The sequence below is a fragment of the Phyllopteryx taeniolatus genome, chromosome 10 (assembly GCF_024500385.1).
Source record: "Phyllopteryx taeniolatus isolate TA_2022b chromosome 10, UOR_Ptae_1.2, whole genome shotgun sequence".
NCBI lineage: Eukaryota > Metazoa > Chordata > Actinopteri > Syngnathiformes > Syngnathidae > Phyllopteryx > Phyllopteryx taeniolatus.
In genome coordinates, this window is record NC_084511.1 from 6,443,237 (window position 1) to 6,463,679 (window position 20,443).

A 20,443-nucleotide genomic window follows, 5' to 3' on the forward strand; every position below is an offset into this window, starting at 1 on the left:
CACACAGTCAAGGAGTTACGGAGCCAAGATAAAAGGGTGAAAAAGCAGTGCCACAACATTTAAGTCCATTATTGGAACACAGCTCATGTATTAAAGATAAGGGAATTAATATCTCGCTCTGCTCTTTGCACTATTTTCTACACTTACGTCTTTATTCTGTCTTCTGGCACCCACCCACCAGCTGATTATAGTTCTACAGTACAAGTAAAAAAAAAACATTCTGCAGGTTCACATAATTATGCATCAGTGGTCTTTCTGTGGTCTATTGACATGAATTGATTTCATTTTTTAAGTCTCTTAATTTGTGCTATTTATTTTACTGTTTTGGTGGACGGTATGGCGGACACTTCCCAAAAATGTCCTATTCCAGGCGCCTCAATGGAGGGTGGGGGGGGGGGGGGGGGGGGGGTGTATGTGCTGGCAAAGTTTTTCATTTATTTAATTTATTATTAGCTGTTAGTGCGGCAGGATGTGAAGTGTAAGTGAGGAATTTTTTAAAGGCATCAGTTTTCATTTATATATTTTGCATTAAAAAGCTACAATGACAGTGAACCTTTACACTGTCATCAGACAAGTAGGCGACATTTTTATTTCCACACTGTTTTTCAGTCTTTAACTTTACGTTTTCACCGTACACTCAGCAGTTGTACCTTTAAAATCCGTCACAATATGTTCAGAACCTGGATGTCATTTTTGACTCTGATCTTAATTTTATATCACATATTAAAAACGTGGCGGCACGGTGATCGACTGGTTAGAGCGTCAGCCTCACAGTTCTGAGGACCCGGGTTCAATCCCCGGCCCCACCTGTGTGGAGTTTGCATGTTCTCCCCGTGCCTGCGTGGGTTTTCTCCGGGCACTCCGGTTTCCTCCCACATCCCAAAAACATGCATGAATTGGAGACTCTAAATTGCCAGTAGGTGTGAATGCAAGTGTGAATGGTTGTTTGTTTGTATGTGCCCTGCGATTGGCTGGCAACCAGTTCAGGGTGTACCCCGCCTCCTGCCCGATGATAGCTGGGATAGGCTCCAGCACGCCCGCGACCCGAGTGAGGAGAAACGGCTCAGAAAATGGATGGATGGATGGATATTAAAAACGTTGCAAAGGTAGTTTTTTTTTTATCATCTTAAGAACATAGAGTCTGCCTCTCTCAAACTAACGTGGAGGTGCTGATGCATGCTTTTATGTCTTGTCATCTAGATTATTGTAATGCCCTGCGCTCTGGTCTTCCCAAAAAGACTATTGTTAATCTCCAGTGACGGCAAAACTCTGCTGCTGGTGTGCTGACGAGGACCAGAGGGCGGTCGCACGTAACATCAGTTTTAAAATTGCAGAAGTACTTTGTGTTGCATTTCTATGTATTAAAGGTGCTATACAAATACAATTTGATTTGATTTGGACATACTATAATATATTTGGGTCCTGGAAAATGTAGACAGTTACCATGGAGTCCTATAATGATCACCTTTGTCTAAGGTCTTTTCACTGTTACAGTTTCCCCAATGAGAGGTAATTGTTAAATGTTCACTGCGTTCACTGTGGCTGTCTAAGCATCTTCAAGCGGATTAAATTATCCAGCAAATCACATCTAATAGCATGATACTCGTTCAAAAGAGTGCCTTGAGATATAAACATATCAGCAGGACTCGTTTTTGAATTACCGGTAACTAGAATACGGAGGGAAGAAAAGAGGGAGTCAGTCAGTAAGAACCTTTCGAGAAATTTTTTTTCACCTCATTGCCTCTATTTCTCCCTAAAATTATCTAGACCTCATCAACTTGTGAGCCAGACTGGCCTTGAATAATGTCAAAAACAAAAAACATTTCAAGTGGTGAAAGAGTGCTGGAAGTGTAAATGAAATGTAAAATATTATGCATACACATACTGTATACAGTTGATTGCTATGTCACTGGGCACACCTGCAAAATGTTTATCATATACGAGAACTGTACCGAAATGTTCACTTTGAATAAAGTAGACAAAATACAGTATGGGAAGCTTTCTCATGCAGTGCAGTTTTACACTGCAAACTTCAACCACAATAATAAACATTGTTAAACTGATACTTTTCTGACAGTGACAATTAAAACTGAGCATTATTAGCTTTGGAAAAGGTAAAATTTCTGATCTGATTTTTATTTATTTATTTATTTTAATCTCAGGAGATTTCTTTAATTAGGTTCATTAACAAGTCGGCAATGTTGAATGGTGAGGAAATGAGCCTGTGAGTGCAGATCATGGCAATTGGTATATTCGACCATAATTCTTTTGTGAAATAACCATGAGCTCACAAATAATGATTGTCTCTGGTGAGTGTAATTACTTCAGACATAGATGATAGGCACATGAAAACAAAACAACCAATCGGACACTTATTCTAACCTGACTTGGCTTTGGGAATAGGCATGGGGAACTGTGGTTCACATGTTTGAGGCCCACAAACCTTTGCGGCAGTGTCTCATTATAACCCGCAGTAGAAATGTCAAACGGTAGTGAATGAGTTAATTGGTATGAAAATTTGCATGAGGCCCCCTTAAAGACGTTTACAATAGTCTCTAGGTTTAGATGTGTCACTTCAACATAGTTCAGTGGCACAACAGAAACAACATAAGTGTAGTACAAGTGAGTATCTAGTGAGAGTGAGTATGCTAGTTTGAACATAAGAGTTTTTGATTTGGTTTTTGAATGTTGTGAGGGAGTCTGTCCGTATTATGTGCGGGGGGAAACAGTTCCATAGTCTGCTTTCCATGGTGATTCCGGGACCCTTGAAATGGGAGGAAAATGATCCCGGGAAACTGTCCATGATGATTGGTGAAACAGGGGTGAATTGTGACTTGGAAAGGGTGGAATTTTAACCAAGAGCCTCGGTTTTATTGATGCTTAATTTGAGGAAGTTTTTTTCCATCCAAGTCGTGATGTCTTCCAGGCATGTGTGATGGAAGTCGGTGTAGTGAAATAGTGAAAAAAGATCCCATAGTTACGGAGGATTGGGTAGGAGGTAGATGGTGAAGAGAAGGGGACCCAAGACTTACCCCTGAGGGACACCCAGTGTGACAGCCGTGCACCCAGACTTCTGATTCTTCAGATGGACAAATTGTTCAGTCATTTAGGTATGATGAAAAGCAGGAGAGTGCAACACCAGTGATCCCAACGCCAGCCATGCCGTCCAGGAGTAGCGGGTGAGAAATGGTGAAATACACGAGGATAAAGATGGTGAGTCGTCCAGTGTCAGCTGTTCATCTGTGATTTTGACCAGGGCAGTTTCAATGTTGTGATTGGATGGGTTCATGGAGATTATTTGTGTTGAGGTACGACTGAAGTTGTGGGGAAACAACCTGGCCTGTCGAGAATGAGGTCAGATGTCTCAGCACTGGGTTTCTTCAGGATGGGTGTGATGGCATCTATTTGGAGAGTTTTTCTCATGAAATATACTTCCAAAGGTGCTACTGACCTGAACCTTTCACCAGATGTTGGGAACAACCGAAATAAGCCATACATACAAAGAAAGTAGAACAAATAAGATCAGAAATTAAGTTGTGTGTCAAAATGTGAACTGACACAGGGAAAACGTGTTGAACACATGAAGAGAGGAAGGTGCAAAGAGGCATGGAAAGCCAAGACAACACCTAAAATCTATCAATAATCAAACATCAATCCAGCCCCTTGTCTTGCGAATGAATATTAGCTAGTTCAGTCCTAATTGATGGCCAACAAAAAGGTTTCATTGCCAAGGTGTGACTCAAGACACATCTCATGATCGGTAAGAGCAGAGAGCTGTCTCAAGACCATCGGAAAGTATATATATACTGTATGTATGTGTATATACAGTATATATATATATTTCTCTACGAAGCCTGAAGGTTTTGTGCTAACACTGACTGTTTTTTGGAACTATTCGGAATTCCTCCCACTTTGTCAAAGGCCCGAGTTCCACCTGAAGAAAAAACAGCCCCAAGACATGACGTGGCTACCATCATGCTTCACTGTAGGTATGGTGTTCTTTTGGTGATGAGCAGTGTTGTACACATGGAGGAAAATGTGTGTCAGGTGCTTGCTGATTCCCATTTAATAACGCCTACTGTAAGTTCGGATGTGATTGGCAATTCTGAACACAGCCACAAGCCAGTTATGAGGTCGTGCATACTTAAAAATAATTATATTGTTTGAGTTGTTTATTTTTTACTTGTTTTAATTACTTTACTGAGTTGTACAGGTTATAGGGTTTGGTGGGGAAAAAAAGTTTTGAAATGATTTATCTTGGTCTCTTTTTTTTTTCTTTTAGATACAAAAACCTGGCATTTGAACAGGAGGGTGTATGCTTTCTATGTCCACTGTAATTTCTGTTGTCAACTGACAGCATATAAATAAAATTGACTTCAGCAGATTTCTCACCAAGTAAATGTGTGAGTAGGCTAAATTCATCATTACTTCAGTATGTGTAATTTTTGTGACATTTTAAAGGTGGGCTCTGAGGTTTTTCTCATGTATCAAATGTGCCATTGGCTCAATAAAGATTGGGAAACTTTATAGGTGTCTAGCGTACCTGATTGAAAGCTGTGTCATGACATTTTCATCCCTTGACCGCCATAAACACACACCACCGTACAGCCCGTGTCACGCATGTAAAGTCTCGTGAACGCGCTAATCTTCATTGTGGCTTGTCAGTAGCAGACATGTTGCACCCTTTTCCCCCTCCCCTCCTGTCTTTACCCCGCCTCTCTCCTGCCTCTTGTTCCCGCAAGCCTGCGAAGACGAGGAGCAGCAGAAGCAGCAGCAGCAGCACCACCAGCAGCAGCAGCCAGGGCCGCTGCCAACCTGCCAGGATGCGGTGCCACAAGTTTTGGGCCGCGTGTTCGCTTGCATTTTACGTGTGGACAGCCATCCTCTTCAAAGGTATGGAAGACACAAACAAATGATTGACACCCCGGAGGTCCCTTTAGTGGGGCCACGACGAGGAGGACGGATGCGAACGTGAACGCAACACTGACACCTGTGCTGTTGATTTTTGGAAAGCAGGAGTCTGTATTATCACTTGTTTTGAAAATCGAACAACAATGATTACAGCACTTGCAGTTCTGCATATATTGACACTAATTCAATTCTTTTGAAAGATACTTTTTATCTCAAATAATTCATGACATATCTATAATGTCTATCTATCTCTATTCACTCATATAACAACCCTAAGATACTTCTTGGCATTGGGCTATAATGTAATGCATATTAGATATGTACAATCAATATTATATATATTAAAATGAATACTATACACTGCTTATATTATTATCCATATTCATATCGCTCGCTTTGTACTGGTTCTAATCTGACTTTCATTGTGCAATATTTTGCATATTATCCAATAAGATCAGTACACTTTACATATGGTGTATCACTGCCAATAATATACTTCCCACATTGCACATATTGTGTAAATATTACTGTAGCATAATTACACTATTTCTTTTTATTACTTACCGTGTTCTAATATACCATCTGTTTGTTTTCTTTCTTACATTCTTCTTAGATTGAAAAAAATTCGAATTCCTCTTCATTGCTGCTGTTGTATTTCTTTTTACTTTTTGTTTGTTTCTATATTATTAATATGAGTGTATCTCTCGCTCACTCTCTCTCTCTCTCTCTCTCTCTCTCTCTCGCTCTCTCTCTCACGGCTTCCTCCCAAATTCCAACACAACACAGGCGTGTTACGTACATTGAAGACTCTAAAGTCGGAGGTGTGAATGTGAGTGCGAATGGTTGTTTGTCTATTTGTGCCCTCCCATTGGCTGGCGACCAGTCCAGGGTGTAGCCCGCCTCTCGCTCAAAGTTAGCTGGGATGGGATCCAACTCACCCGCAACCCCAATGAGGACAAGCGGTATATGGATGGATGGATGGATAATGGTGACATGATTCAACAGTAACATTTTGCCACCCCTTAATTCATTTCATGGAATGCCTCAGTTTAGAATATTACATGCAATCTGCACATCTGTGTGCATATATGTGCCTCACAGTTCTGGGGACCGGGGTTCAAATCCCGGCCCCGTCTGAGTGGAGTTTGCATGTTGCCTGGGTGGGTTTTCACCGGGCACTCCGGTTTCCACCCACATCCCAAAAACATGCGTGGTACGTTGATTGAACATTCTAAATTGCCCGTAGGTGTGAATGTGAGTGTGAATGGTTGTTTGTGCCCTGCGATTGGCTCAGGGTGTACCTCGCCTCCCACCCGAAGATAGCTGGGATAGGCTCCAGCACGCCCGTGACCCTAGTGAGGATAAAGCGGTACAGAAAATGGATGGCTCAGTTTTTTGGTTAACTTTGAACACAAATTGAAGTCACTTTTAAAACTAGTTTGCATCCAAACAACATTAGTATTCTGTTTGGGAATATGATTCAAACGACCGCCAGCCATAGTTTTGTGTATGAAGCTTACTTACATCTTTTCAACTTTTTGGCTTGATCTTTTATTCTTGACCCTCACAAAGGTTCAGACACATTTTAATAGTGAAGTTTGCTCCACTGGTTTTATTAGGACTTAATGCTGTGGCAACACGAAACAACCTATTTTATTTAACTGTAATACTGTATTGCTGGACCAGGCTGGTCACCTACCATGTTGTGTTAGTGCTGGGATACGCATGAACATAGCAGTTTTGTACTTTGTTGCTACATGTTAAAAAGTCACATTTATTAAACTTCATAGTTATAGGGCTTTTTAATGTGTGAAAAACACTAAACAACACATGTTTTCCTTGTAGTGGCTTTAAGGTCTTTTTTTTTATTCAATTTTTTTTTTTTTTTTTACAGTCTCAGTTCTCAAAGGTTTGCGCTGCTCAAGAGAGGGTTCAATGAATATGAACGTTGTAAGCAAAGCAAATTTATTTATATAGTGCATTGCATACACAAGGTAACTTAATGTGCTTTACATGATCCAAAGCATTCTAAAAATAAAGAGAAAAATAAAAAGCGTCTTAAAAATAGTTGAAAACAAATATAACAAATAAAAATAAAAACAACATACAGTGCAGGAAAGATCATTTAAAAGTGGAAAGACACATGGAAGGTCTTTGCTCCCGGATTAGGATTAAACATCAAGTGGTTTTATGGCTGTGATCGCTCACCATAGATTATAAAACTCTCCTATAAAATTCAAAACAGCAACAGAGCCATTAAGACACTTGTTTATTTGTTCTGCTTGATTGTTGTTGTTCTCACTGATTTAAATAAGAATTTAACACTGCTAAGAAATAATTGGAAATTCAAAATCTTGACTCCTAAAAAAGATGGTAGGATTATTACTTTGGTCTAGTAATTTGAACACATGAAATCATTATATTTGTAATAATAGAATAGAATAATAACAATAATAATAATATAATCATATAACATTGGCACGGTGGACAACTGCCTCACAGTTCTGGGGACCGGGGTTCAAATCCCGGCCCAGCCTGTGTGGACTTTGCATGTTCTTCCCGTACCTGGATGGGTTTTCTCCGGGCACTCTGGTTTCCTCCCACATCCCCAAATCATGCGTGGTAGGTTAATTGAAGACTCTAAATTGCCCGTAGGTGTGAACGTGAGTGCGAATTGTTGTTTGTTTCTATGTGCCCTGCGATTGGCTGGCGACCGGTTCAGAGAGTACACCACCTCCCATCCAAAGATAACTGGGATAGACTCCAGCAGCCCGCGACCCTAGTGAGGATAAGCGGTAAAGAAAATGGATGGATAATATAACATAGTGCAAATGCCACAGAAACTATGCTCTCAAAAAATAATAAACATTTATGCATACTGTAATAGTCCCCTCCCCCTACTTTACAGTCAGTAACCTCCTTCAGATTACATCCTCTGCACAAGATGTAGTCCACCTGCATGCTTCTACCTCCGCTCTTGTAGGTCACCCTATGTTCCTGCCTCTTCTGGAAAAAAGTGTTCACTACAGCCATTTGCATCCTTTTTGCAAAGTCTACCACCATCTGTCCCTCCAAGTTCCTTTCCTGGATACCGTACTTACCCATCACTTCTTCATCTCCCCTATTTCCTTCACCAACACGTCCATTACAATGTGCACCAATCACGACTCTCAGAACTACTTCGTCTCGCTCCTTCCAGAATTTCTTTTTCACCTCTAGGTCACATCCTACCTGTGGAGCATAGCCACTAATCACATTATACATAACATCCTCAAGTTCAAGTTTCAGCCTCATCACTCGATCTGATACTCTTTTCTAAGACTTTCTTAGCTAACTCTTCTTTTAAAATATCCCCGAGTCAATTTCTCTTCTCATCTACACCATGGTAAAATAATTTGAACCCTGCCCCTAAACCTCTAGCCTTACTGCCTTTCCACCTGATCTCCTGGACACACAATATATCAACCTTTCTCCTAATGATCATGTCAACCAAATCCCGATTTTTTCCTGTCATAGTCCCAACATTCAAAGTCCCCACATTCAGTTCTAGTCTCTGTGCTTTCCTCTTCTTTCCTGCTTCCTCTCCTTCATCTTCGACCCAGAGTAGCTGCATTTCCACCGGACATTGCTAACCCGGGGCACGACTGATCTGGTATGTAATTCTTTGGATGAACGCTCATATTTGTTTGGCAAGGTTTTAAGCAGGATGCCCCTCCTGACGTAACCCTCTGCATTTATCTAGGCTTGGAACCGGCCTAAAGTTTGCACCACCTTGTGCCCTCCGTAGAGCTGCATTCTGCTGGTCACAGCTGTAACTAATATAAATGTAGCCCGCTTCAGCTTTTTAGCGGGCATCTGAAGAGCTGGTGATATCTTCATTGAAGTCCCCTGATACTCTGCCTAAAAATGTTCACCTCACTACAATTCTGACTTCTTAAAACAAACAAACAAAAAAATAACATTCAACTTTTGACCTGCTCTCACCTCCCCTTGGAGATTTTCTAACAAGATGACCTCCTGGGTTTTAGTTTACAGCTTCTGAACATCTGTGAGCTTCACTGCAGAACTCCCCTCATCCGTTTCTTCTCTTGACCTCATTTTTGCATCAGTGCTCCCAATAAAGGGTGCAGTGACTGTATAATACCTTAATTGGTAGAGGTATTCAAGTGTAATGCATTTTAGTTTCTGAGACAAAAGTGTGTAGCTATTATTTATTAAACAACAAATGATGCTTTGGGAGTTTGTTTTCAGCCCTTTTCCACACGGGATTGAAATATTTGCATTACTTATACAAATTTACACATAAGCCAATACATCTTTACACCAAAATAGCTGGAGATGTGCATAGTTGTCATTTGGTTGACTCACCAGCTGCCCCTGAGGGAGAGGTGGGCTGTCAGTGCTTTCTCTGTGCAGAACGCCCTCCCCCCAACCCCCACCCCTCCTTCACGTCTAGAACACAGCCCCAAAACACTGAGGGATCGAAGCTCTTTTATGTTTCTCAAATGTGGCACCATGTTTTGTGCTGATCCGATCAAATCCGTTTATTTTTTGTATGAATCGGTCTCATAATAGTGTCTGACGTGCAGTATATTCAGTTAAAGTTGATTTGGTCTAATTCAACTAATTGGATGACTTTTTTTGTAATCTTTTTTTTTTTTATGTGCAGCTTTTTTGTTCACCACTTTATTGTTTATTCATCATGATTCATGCGACCATTGTGACCCCCAAGTGTTCCAAGCTTTGTGTTATACTTATGCATTAACTTTATTCGGAAGATATACGTAATTTTGATGTAGCAAAGCCTGGATGTGTTACACTTGTATGTATGATTAGGAGTAGTTGTAGGTAATAGAGAGGCAAAGATATTTATGGCTGCATGATACACAATCACACTTAAAACAATACCTTTTACCCTCATGCTTTTGTACTTGGTTGCGGTGACTAAAATGTTCTGGTAATAAACTACTGTACTTCAATAACAGTGGTCGTTAAGTAAGGTTATTTTTAGTATGTAATTCTTAGTTTATTTTTGTCTCACAACATTGCATTGAATTCCTTAAAAGTGTGCTAAAATTACACAGTGTCGAATCATTTACAATGGCTAATTTACCATCAGCAAATAAATGTGTTTGAGTCAGAAGCAGAAAGCTGAGCGGTTTTAGCTTCAGTAAGCGCAGACAGAAAAACATCAGACATTGCTGTACATTTGGGTGTGTGTTCACGAGATACGAGTCTGTGAGAGCCTGTGAAAGGCAGAATCGGTCCCTGTGGCAGACTGTTTTTGGATAGACTGTGGCTGGTGAGTGTGTCTCAAAGTCTGACGGGACGTTATCGCTGAGCTGTTTGACAGAAGAAGAAATAATGGACTGATTAACCTCAAACAAATGTATTCACATTCAGGTAGGCACACATTCAACCTGAAGTGAGAGCCAACTGAATTCCTTCCATCCATTTTTAGGTGATGCCGACTAATTGGAAACAGCGCCAATCATGTTTGCTTTGGCTTGTTATTTATTTCAAGCCGTAACCCAATTGGCTGCGGAATGTGTTCATTTATTACACAAAAAAGCAAGTGTATTCAGGACAGCCAGAAACACTGTGAGAGAAGGAGGTCAAAAGAGAGGATGCTCATACAAAATATAAAAAAAAAAAAGAGGTTGCATAAATTAGAGCTTCATGAGCAACACTGATAGTGTATAAAGCATCGGCTTGGGAGAATAAAAGATTATGGAAGACAAAAATTGGCTTCTGATTTTTCCCATTTAAATGTGACATTTAAAACCTTTATGATCCCAACGATGCTTATCATGTGCAGTCCTGTATGTGTGGTCTTTTATCTGCTGCATTCGAGACAACTGGGAAGTGCAATGCAATGCCACACAAAGTCATAGAGCACTAAAAGACTATTTATTTGTTTTTACCTGATTACTTAATATTATTAGTTAGTTATTATTAGTTATGAGTTATTATATACAGTTTATATAGTTATGAGGGTCACAACATGTAGCCCTGTGGTTCTCAATTTTTTCAAGTACCACTTAAAATACAGTAATATTTAGGACCACCAACAGGGCCAGCATTAAAATAAAGTAGTGTAGTAAGCTTAAGTGTCAGACACAAAAACATCAAACATTGCTGTACATTTGGGTGTGTGTTCACAAGATACGAGTCTGTGCGAAAGGGATAATGGGTCCCTGTGGCAGACTGTTTTTGGATAGACACCAGGGTGTAGTTACTCCATCCACTGCAATGGCTACCGGAAGTGACGTTGCAATTACCAAACACAGTGCACTCATTTTTTAATGACTGGACACGAAAGTGTCGCCTGTTCATTCGCCGTTGTGTGCTGTTGTTCCATGCAGTTGTTCCCGTCCTTGTATTTTTGTTGTCGTATAATTTCGCAATTTTTTTAATGACTCTGTCGACAAGTGAGGATGCTGGAGCAAGTAAATTATGGATTTATGGGATGCGCAAACATACCAGTCTGTTCTGACCTCCTGATCATCTCAAACATGCACGGTTTGATGATGCCAATCATCAGTTGGGTGCTCCTGCACGTCGAAATCCTCCTCCTCCTCATATTCTAACACATTGCTCGCCATTGCGTGTAGAGTGTAGTGCGCTGTGTTTGGCAATTGTAAAGTCACTTCCGGTAGCCTTTGCAGTGGATGGAGTAACTACACCCTGGTGTCTCGAGCTTCGGGTATGTTCGGGGAGTGCTCAATAAGCGTAATAAAAACATAATTTTTAGCTAAACTATAGTTGACAAGTTTCTGTAAATGACATGCATGTATTACATAACATATAAACAATTCAAATCTGAATTTTTAATTGACCCCATAACATCTTTGTCCTCTGACCTTTAACAGTTTAGGTAGCTGGTCAAACATTAAGTGGCATAGACAGGTTTAGGACGATTAATAATTAAAAATGATGAGCTTGTGAATGTTTTAGTATAGCTAAGTAATATAACTAGGGGTGGGACGGTGGATGATAATTGTCGGAACCTTTCGTTTTGGTTCATAGGCATGTAAAACTCTTTTTTTCTCTCTCTCTCTCTCCCTCATATACTAATTAGTTGAAGCTCTGTGCACTCTAGGGCAGAAAGTCGCACCTAAAATATAATGCCAACCGCTGAAGCGAGAAGAAAAAAAGAGTGTGGAGACGTTTGTGGGCATGACAGGTCTGGTGTATCGGATCACTTTGCATTACAAGCGATAAAAAAAAATGAAATAAATAAATTGCATTCCACTATTAGTAAGTCCAGTACAAATTGTGAGTAGTGAATATATGAATATAATTTTCATACTACTGAACGTTTATTGAAGTGTCCCCCTGAAAATACACTTGGACCTAGCCTGGCCACCCTGCTAAAAAAGGGCTAGAAACGCCACAGAGGTCTCACATTTTAATTTTCTCCATATCTCATTTTGTCATTGGACGCATTATAAAAAATCCAATATTCTTTCAAGATGAAAGGTCCTTGAGGAGAACATTGTGAAGAAGGAGTGTGAGAAATATGTTCATTTTTGTACAGCACTACAAAACTAAAAGTACCCCTGCCTCTCAGTCCCCCTTGTAGTGCTGATGCCCTTGGACTTGCTTTGCTGCTCAGAGGTGTTCTGACTCTGCTTATTAAGTCAGAACTAATTCTACATGCAGACATGCAAAGTTCTGGGCCAGTTCCAGTACACACACATCGACCTGTATGTAGCATTAAATACTATTTTAATGAGAAGCTTAGTCATCCGGGAGGGGCTCAGAGTAGAGCCGCTGCTCCTCCGCATTGAGAGGAGCCAGATGAGGTGGCTCGGGCATCTGATTAGGGTGAGGTGTTCCGGGCATGTCCATGGGAGAGACCCCAAAGCACACAGGCAAGGAAATGAAAGAGTGGCTGATGAAGAAGCACATTCAGGTCATGGAGTGGCTTTGGGGAGCATTTCGGGGTATCAGTGTCTTGCTCAAGGACACCACAGCCGTGAGTCCAGGGGATGTTGGCGGATGGTCCAGTCGGGGTCTTGAACCTAGGGCCCCCACGGTGGCAGACGATGATCTTAACCATTGGGCCACGGCTGCCCCCACGTAATGTTTTCTAAATTATTGTTGGTATGCTCTCTTTCACTGTTAAAATACACCTACCATTAAAATTATAGACAGTTCATGTCTTTGTCAGTGGGTAAACTTACTAAATCAGTCAGGGATCAAATAGTTCCTCCAATTTATATACAGTAGGGAATGATGCAACAAGTTTTTCACACCTGGATTTGGGGAGGTTCTGGCTGGGCCATTCAAAAAGTCACAGGGTTGTTCTGAAGCCACTCTTTCATTATTTTAGCTGTTTGCTTAGGGTCATTGTCTTGTTGGAAGGTGAACCTTCGGCCCAGTTTGAGGTCCTGAGCATTCTGGAGAAGGTTTTCGTCAAGGATATCACTGTACTTGGCCGCATTCATCTTTCCTTTGATTGCAACGAGTCATCCTGTACCTGCAGCAGAAAAAGATCCCCACGTCATGATGCTGCCACCACCATGCTTCACTGTTGGGACTGTATTGGCCAGGTGATGAGCAGTGCCTGTCAGGAACGGAACAAAGGACAGGACCCAAAATGCACGACTCCAATTCAATGGATAGTTTCAAAAAGGGAGGTTTAATAAAGGGACAGAGGTCGGTACATAGACAAGCAATCCGCAAAGGCAACAATATCCAAAAAAACGTGAGGCAAAAAGGCAAGGTCAACAATCAGAACAGGGTCTAGACTTACTATGAGTCTGACGTGGAAACAAGGAATGCTGGAACGTGACAACAAAATACAACGGCCGGCCCTAGACGGCCCCGGAGCCACTGGATGCGCAACGTGGAAGTCCTGAATGAGTGAGTCGGCAATGACAAATCTAGAAGGCACCCATGAATGTTCCTCAAGTCCGTATCCCTCCTAGTCCACCAGATATTGCAACCCCCTCCCTCTCCGACGAGACAACAGCAACCGCCTCACCGTGAAGACGGGGCCCCCGTCTACGAAACGGGGGGGAGGAGGGCCTGGAAGGCGAGACCAGAGGGGACTCCCGGGTGGGCTTGAGCAGTCCGACGTGAACTGCGGGGTGGACCCGCATTGACCTTGGGAGCTTAAGCTTCATGGTGACAGGATTGATGACCTTTGTGATGGGGAAGGGCCCAACGAACCGGGGAGCGAGCTTCCGGGATTCCACCCAGAGTGGAAGATGCTTGGTGGAGAGCCAAACTCGCTGAACCACTTTGTAGTTCGGGGCTGGTCTCCTCTTACAGTCAGCTGCGGTCTTGTAGCACTGTCCTTGGCGTAGCAACATTTGGCGGGCTCGCTCCAAGGTTCTCCTGCAGCGTCTCACCAAGGTCATTGCAGATGGAACCGTGGACTCTGGGGCTATGGCAGGAAACAGAGATGGTTGGTAACCATGCACAATGTGAAAAGGCGATAGACCAGTGGATGCAGAGGGGAGAGAATTATGAGAGAACACGACCCAAACCAGCTTCTGAGTCCAGGATTGTGGCTCCTGTGAAGCGAGACACTGGAGCCCAGTCTCCAGGTCCTGGTTCAGCCTCTCAGTTTGCCCGTTGACAGACTGACGGTAGCACCTATTAAGCTGCGAAACTCCTTCCAAAATCGTGAAACGAATTGGGGGCCCCTATCCGATACCAAATTCTTGGGAAAACCATGAAACTTGAATCCCTGGTTTATCATCAAGTCTGCAGTTTCTTTAGCTGAGGAGAGTTTCGGCAGTGCAATAAAGTGTGCCATCTTAGAGAACCTGTCACCAACTGTGAAACGGAGGTATTTCCTTTAGTGGTCGGTAATCCTGTCACAAAGTCTACGGACGTCTACAAAGTCTGACCAAGGACGTTGTGGTACTGGCAGGGGTCGCAACTCCCCAGAAGGACGTTGAGGAGAGGGCTTGTTTTACCTGGCAAGCATTGACGTAATTGATAACATCTCTTCTAACATTGGGCCACGAAAAGTGCTGTTCGACGACAAATTACGTTTTTGCCATGCCTGGGTGCCATACAGTCCGGTTAGTGTGAGCCCAGTGGATGGCTCTTACCCTGAAGGTCAGGACCACATAAAGCCTGTTTTCTGGGCAACCTGTAGGGCTAATAGTGTTATTCAGAGCCTCTTTTACCACAGTTTCAATGTCCCAAACAAAAGCAGAAATAAAACATGACTTGGGCAAAATGGTTTTAGGGTTGGACAAAGAATTCTCTTCGCAGAAAATACACGATAAAGTATCTGGCTTACCATTTTTAGAACCAGGTCGGTAGGATAGCCCATCTAGCCTGCCTAGCCCATCTAGCCTGCCTAGCATTTAATCTTTTAGCAGACTTAAGATACTCAAGGTTCTTTTGATCCGTCCATACTAAAAACGGGGTCTGAGCCCCTTCTAGCCAGTGCCTCCACTCCCCCAAAGCCATCTTGAAAGCCAGCAGTTCACGGTCACCTATATCATAATTTATCTCATTGGAGTAGGTTTCTTAGAGAAATAAGCACAAGGATGTAACTTACCATCCTTGAGACATTTCTGGGAGAGCAATGCTCCTATTCCGGCATCAGACGCATCAACTTCCACAACAAACTGCTGTTTGGGACTGAGGACAGGAGCGGAGGTAAAGCTCGATTTTAGTTTCTGTAAAGCTGATTGATAAACCGGGTTCCACACAAAGAGTCTGTGTGGCGAGGTAAGATCATGCAAAAGCGAGGCTAACAAATTGAAATTTCAAATGAACTTTCAAACAAAAAAATTCAACGTGTCTGTATGTTGAGGCTTTTTGCAAAAGAAAACACAAAGAAAAATAAAAACACATGCACAGCATTAATCCTACGATGCTTGCTGACCTGAGCTGAGAGGTACTTTAACTTACCGGCAAAGTTGGACTTAAAAAAAAATATTTTTGTTGAATGTTTTAGTTACATGTACAATCTCAGGGCCTCAGGTGCTTCTAATATATCTATTGAGTGTAATTCTATCTATCCATCAATCCGTTTTCTGAGCCGCTTCTCCTCACTAGGGGTGCTGGAGCCTATCCCAGCTGTCATCGGGCAGGGTACACCCTGAACTGGTTGCCAGCCAATCGCAGGGCACATAGGAACAAACAACCCTTCGCACTCACAGTCATGCCTACGGGCAATTTTAGAGTCTCCAATTAATGCATGTTTTTGGGATGTGGGAGGAAATTGGAGTACCCGGAGAAAAACCACGCAGGCACGGGGAGAACATGCAAACTCCACACAGGCGGGGCCTGGGATTGAACCCGGGTCCTCAGAACTGTGAGGCTGACGCTCTAACCATTCGGCCACCGTGCCGCCGAATGTAATTCTAGTGAAAACTATTATGTTACTTGAATATTATTCGTTAGATACGCAGGTGTACCTAAAGTTGTGGCCAGTGACTTTTTACATACTGTAAACTGGTATTTTTCAATATTACATAATTAAATTTGATTTGTCACGATGGGCTTGGATTCTCCATAGCCCATCTTTGACTATATCTTTAATGTCTGTCCATCCATCCATCTGCCCGTCCGTCCATTCAGCCATACATCCAGCCATCCTTATTTGAGTTGCAGTCGTGGGGCCAGCTGCTTAAGCAGGGAAGCCCAAACTTCCCTCTCCCCAGCCACTTCATCCAGCTCTTCTGGGGGGATCCCGAGGCGTTCCCTAGCCATCCGGGAGACGTAGTCTGTTCCGCATGTCGTGGGTTGTCCCCAGGGTCTCCTCACAGTGGGACGTCCCCGCAATACCTCACCAGGGAGGCGTCCAGGAGGCATCCAAAAGAGATGCTCAAGCCACCTCATTGGCTACTCTCAATGCGGAGGAGCAGTGGCTCGACTCTGATCCCCTACCCAATGACCGAGCTTCTTCTGACACCGGTCTTACTGGGACCGAACAGCCCGTATTAGTGTATCTTTGATGTATGAGGCTTTAAACACGTCTTTGCAGATAGACTATAGGAACAGTGTGCTAAACAGAGCGAGGGATGAAATAACGGCAAATGTCCATGGTTCCCCCTGCAAGTGCAATTCCTGTGTTGAGACTCCTGTGTCTACCTGCTTCTCCTATCAACTCTATTACTGAGATGATGAAGAAACACACCCCACACTGGGATGCTTCTCTTCCTCCCTGGTGCGAGCCGCACATGGTTTGTCCGGGCATTGAAAATGTTCATTATTTTCTTCCTCCAGAGCACAATTTTATGAGGCAGGCATCAGCAGAGGCATCAATTCCCCTCAGCATTGACTGCATTATGTTTTTCATGTTTATGTGGACCTCCATTCATGCTGTGACAAAAGAACAAATGCTCATTATTTGGTGGAAAAGTGGCTTTAGTTGATAATGTGTCTGAATCCACGATGCAAAGATACACAGATTTTCTTTGCATTGTTTGTTTCTTGGCGGCACGGTGGCCGACTGGTTAGAGCGTCAGCCTCACAGTTCTGAGGTGCGGGGTTCAATCCCCGTCCCCGCCTGTGTGGAGTTTGCATGTTCTCCCCGTGCCTGCGTGGGTTTTCTCCGGGCACTCCGGTTTCCTCCCACATCCCAAAAACATGCATTAATTGGAGACTCTAAATTGCCCGTAGGCATGACTGTGAGTGCGAATGGTTGTTTGTTTCGATGTGCCCTGCGATTGGCTGGCAACCAGTTCAGGGTGTACCCCGCCTCCTGCCCGATGACAGCTGGGATAGGCTCCAGCACGCCCGCGACCCTAGTGAGGAGAAGCGGCTCAGAAAATGGATGGATGGATGTTTGTTTCTTCTGAGTCTTTCTCCAGCCATTAAATACCATGTAGTTTAATATTTCATCTACAATGTTACATGATTACAGAAAATGTTAGTGCAAATATGTGTTTGCAGCATATGAGATTATTCTCACAAGGACACTAGGCAAAAAGTAACACTACCAGGCAGGCTGGTATTATCAGTTTTAAAGGATAGATTGTTGTTTGGCAACAGAGGCGATGATGTGAGCAGATGTGATGATTGGCGTGAGAAATTGATTTTTTTAGAATTTAGGCAGCACAGGGAAGTTGTTGTTTGTACGTCTGCCTCACACCTGAGAGTTTCTCGGTTCGACTCAGGCCCTACTGTGTGCATATTCTCCCCGTGCTTGCGCCCAACTATTTCACTGCCTTTACGGAAATGGAAAGTAAACCTGAACAAAGCGGAGTTTGGTGTGGACCATTATTGAGAAAAAAAAGAACCATCTAAATCAATTCTGAATGTTGAAATACTGTGTATAAATACTGCTCAGACTGGTAGAATGTGAAAGTGAAGTTCCCCAGGCTGATAAAGTCAGGAGGCTCCAGCTACTATTATCTTTGAAGGGGGTGTTTTTTCATGAGGCTGCTTTTATACACATTGTCATGCTCATAATTATCAAAATTCCTCATTTATTTATTTATTTATTTTGTACTTATTCTATCTATTAGTGCTGAGCCCAGGCTCTGCCACACTTTTTCTTTTCGTTTTTCCATTTTTCTATTACAAGAAAAAACAAGGCTGTTCATGTTTAATTGTTAACAGACTTGTAGAAATATAATATCAACCTAAAGTCAGTATTTAAATAAACTTTTTAGTCATTTCTGCCATCTAAAAATGAGCATTCAATCTATATTTTCTTCGCTCAGTAATCTAAGACAGTCTCTCTATTATGCTGTGCTGACTAGCTTCCAGTAGCTTGTTTTGTTATGTCTGACCGTAAATGCTAACCTGCCATAACGCTTGCCATTTTTGCATTAATGGGCCGCACAACACGCTGCCCTGCTGGAGGCATGCTCCTGTACTATTTATAAAACTGGGATTGACTTGATCTCTTTGTGATCTAGCTGAGGATAAATGCGTTGCCTATGATGGCTGACTGTACGAATCGATGGATGGGCGAGCTGAACCGTACTGTACTGCGGTTTACATGTCGCTGTAAAAAATGATCTAATGTTTTATGAAATGTATACATGTAACCTTGCTCTTGCTGTGTTGGTCTCCAGGATCCCTGCAAGGAGAGTACCAGAGGAGACTTTACAAGGAACTGCTTGCTAACTACAACCGTCTGGAAAGACCAGTGATCAATGACTCAGCTGCCATCCTGGTGGAGCTGGGTTTCACTCTTCTGCAGATAATAGATGTGGTGAGGAGCATGTACGGTATATGTTAGTCAATGGCATTTAAATATGTCCGTTGTGTCTGCTGTTGAGAAGCTTCCTGTCATTTCCGAATTTACATTTACGTTTTTTAACAATAGAATCATGTACAGTGAACCCCATTATTTGTGGGTGATAGGGACCAAGCCCTGCCGCGAAAAGCAAAAATCTGTGAATAATTGACGATCATCCTTAGAAAGGGGTTATAATTGCACAGAAATGTCACAAGATGGTGGCAAAGCATTCAAAATTGAGAGGATCATAAAGAATCAACACCACAAATTTAACATATACTCATTAATCATGAACACATTCAACACAAACAAACCACATTAACATGAGGCTCATCAATAGTATTAGCTAGCATACCAGCCTTAGCCTAAATAACACGCTAGCACAAACAGAGGTAACATCGCACATGGGCAAACAAAAAAGAGCACTAGCACTTGACACAAATGTTATTAAGCCATGAAACTCAACGTTTGGCATTTACACACAATAACAAATCTTAGGAATACAGGCAAGTAATGGCAAAGTAGAATACACAGGCTATTAGTAGCTGTATGTGGAGAGAAGGAGAAACATACTTTCGGTAGTTTGATAGTGAGATGCATTCAAGAACTCCCAACAAAACATAACATCTCAAATGCAGACAATAAATTACAATCGATGAATTAAAAACAACAACATCAAGAGTTCACCAGATGGTGCCAAATAATAATTTCATTTCTCTTGCGTGAGCATAAAAACAGCGAATAGGAGCTTTTCAGCAAATAGTGGAGTATAGTTTCTCTACAAAAATCTGTGAATTTGCAAATGCCGAACCGTGGATATGCGGGGGTTCATTGTAACAGCAAATTGCATTTTTTTTCTCCATAATTTTCTTATGGGTAAGTCAAATACAATTACTTTAACAGAGGGGTAATTAAAAGGTAGTGTTTGTTCATGACAGAACAAATTGAGGCATTGCTTATACAGTGGTACCTTGACACATCCTTCCATCCATTTTCCATATCGCTTATCCTGACTAGACACAACTGAGTTTAATTCATTCTATGACCAAGCTCATAACTCAATTTACTCTTATTTCAAATCAATTTTATGCATTGAAATTAACTGAAATGGCAATAATCCGTTCCAAACCCCCAACACATTTTTGTGTTATTGTGTGTATAATATAAGGAAAATAGAAGTGTTTTTTACTAAACATAATTCAACATAATAAAGGAGTAAAGAGGACTAAACAGATTTTAAAAAGTGTGATTGTTGTACATTGGGATAAGCTGAAAGTCACAACAACTGTTGTCCTGTCATGTCTGCTTTTAAGGGGTGTGGCTGGTGAGTTATGTCAGGAATCACCTCAGTTAGTCCGC

The 20,443-nt window shown here is 42.1% G+C and overlaps 1 protein-coding gene across 2 annotated transcripts in view; it reads left to right on the plus strand.

Moving 5' to 3' along the window:
• Positions 1-4,756: 4,756 nt before the first annotated feature.
• The window catches only part of LOC133484877 (neuronal acetylcholine receptor subunit alpha-7-like), a 42,383-nt gene continuing 26,696 nt past the window's right edge, over positions 4,757-20,443 (plus strand). For both annotated transcript variants that reach the window (XM_061788032.1, XM_061788033.1), the window contains exons 1-2: positions 4,757-4,893; positions 18,918-19,057. In XM_061788032.1, coding sequence (XP_061644016.1) covers positions 4,824-4,893; positions 18,918-19,057 — 210 coding nt within the window. In that variant the 5' untranslated portion in view covers positions 4,757-4,823. The remainder of the gene's footprint in view (positions 4,894-18,917; positions 19,058-20,443) is intronic.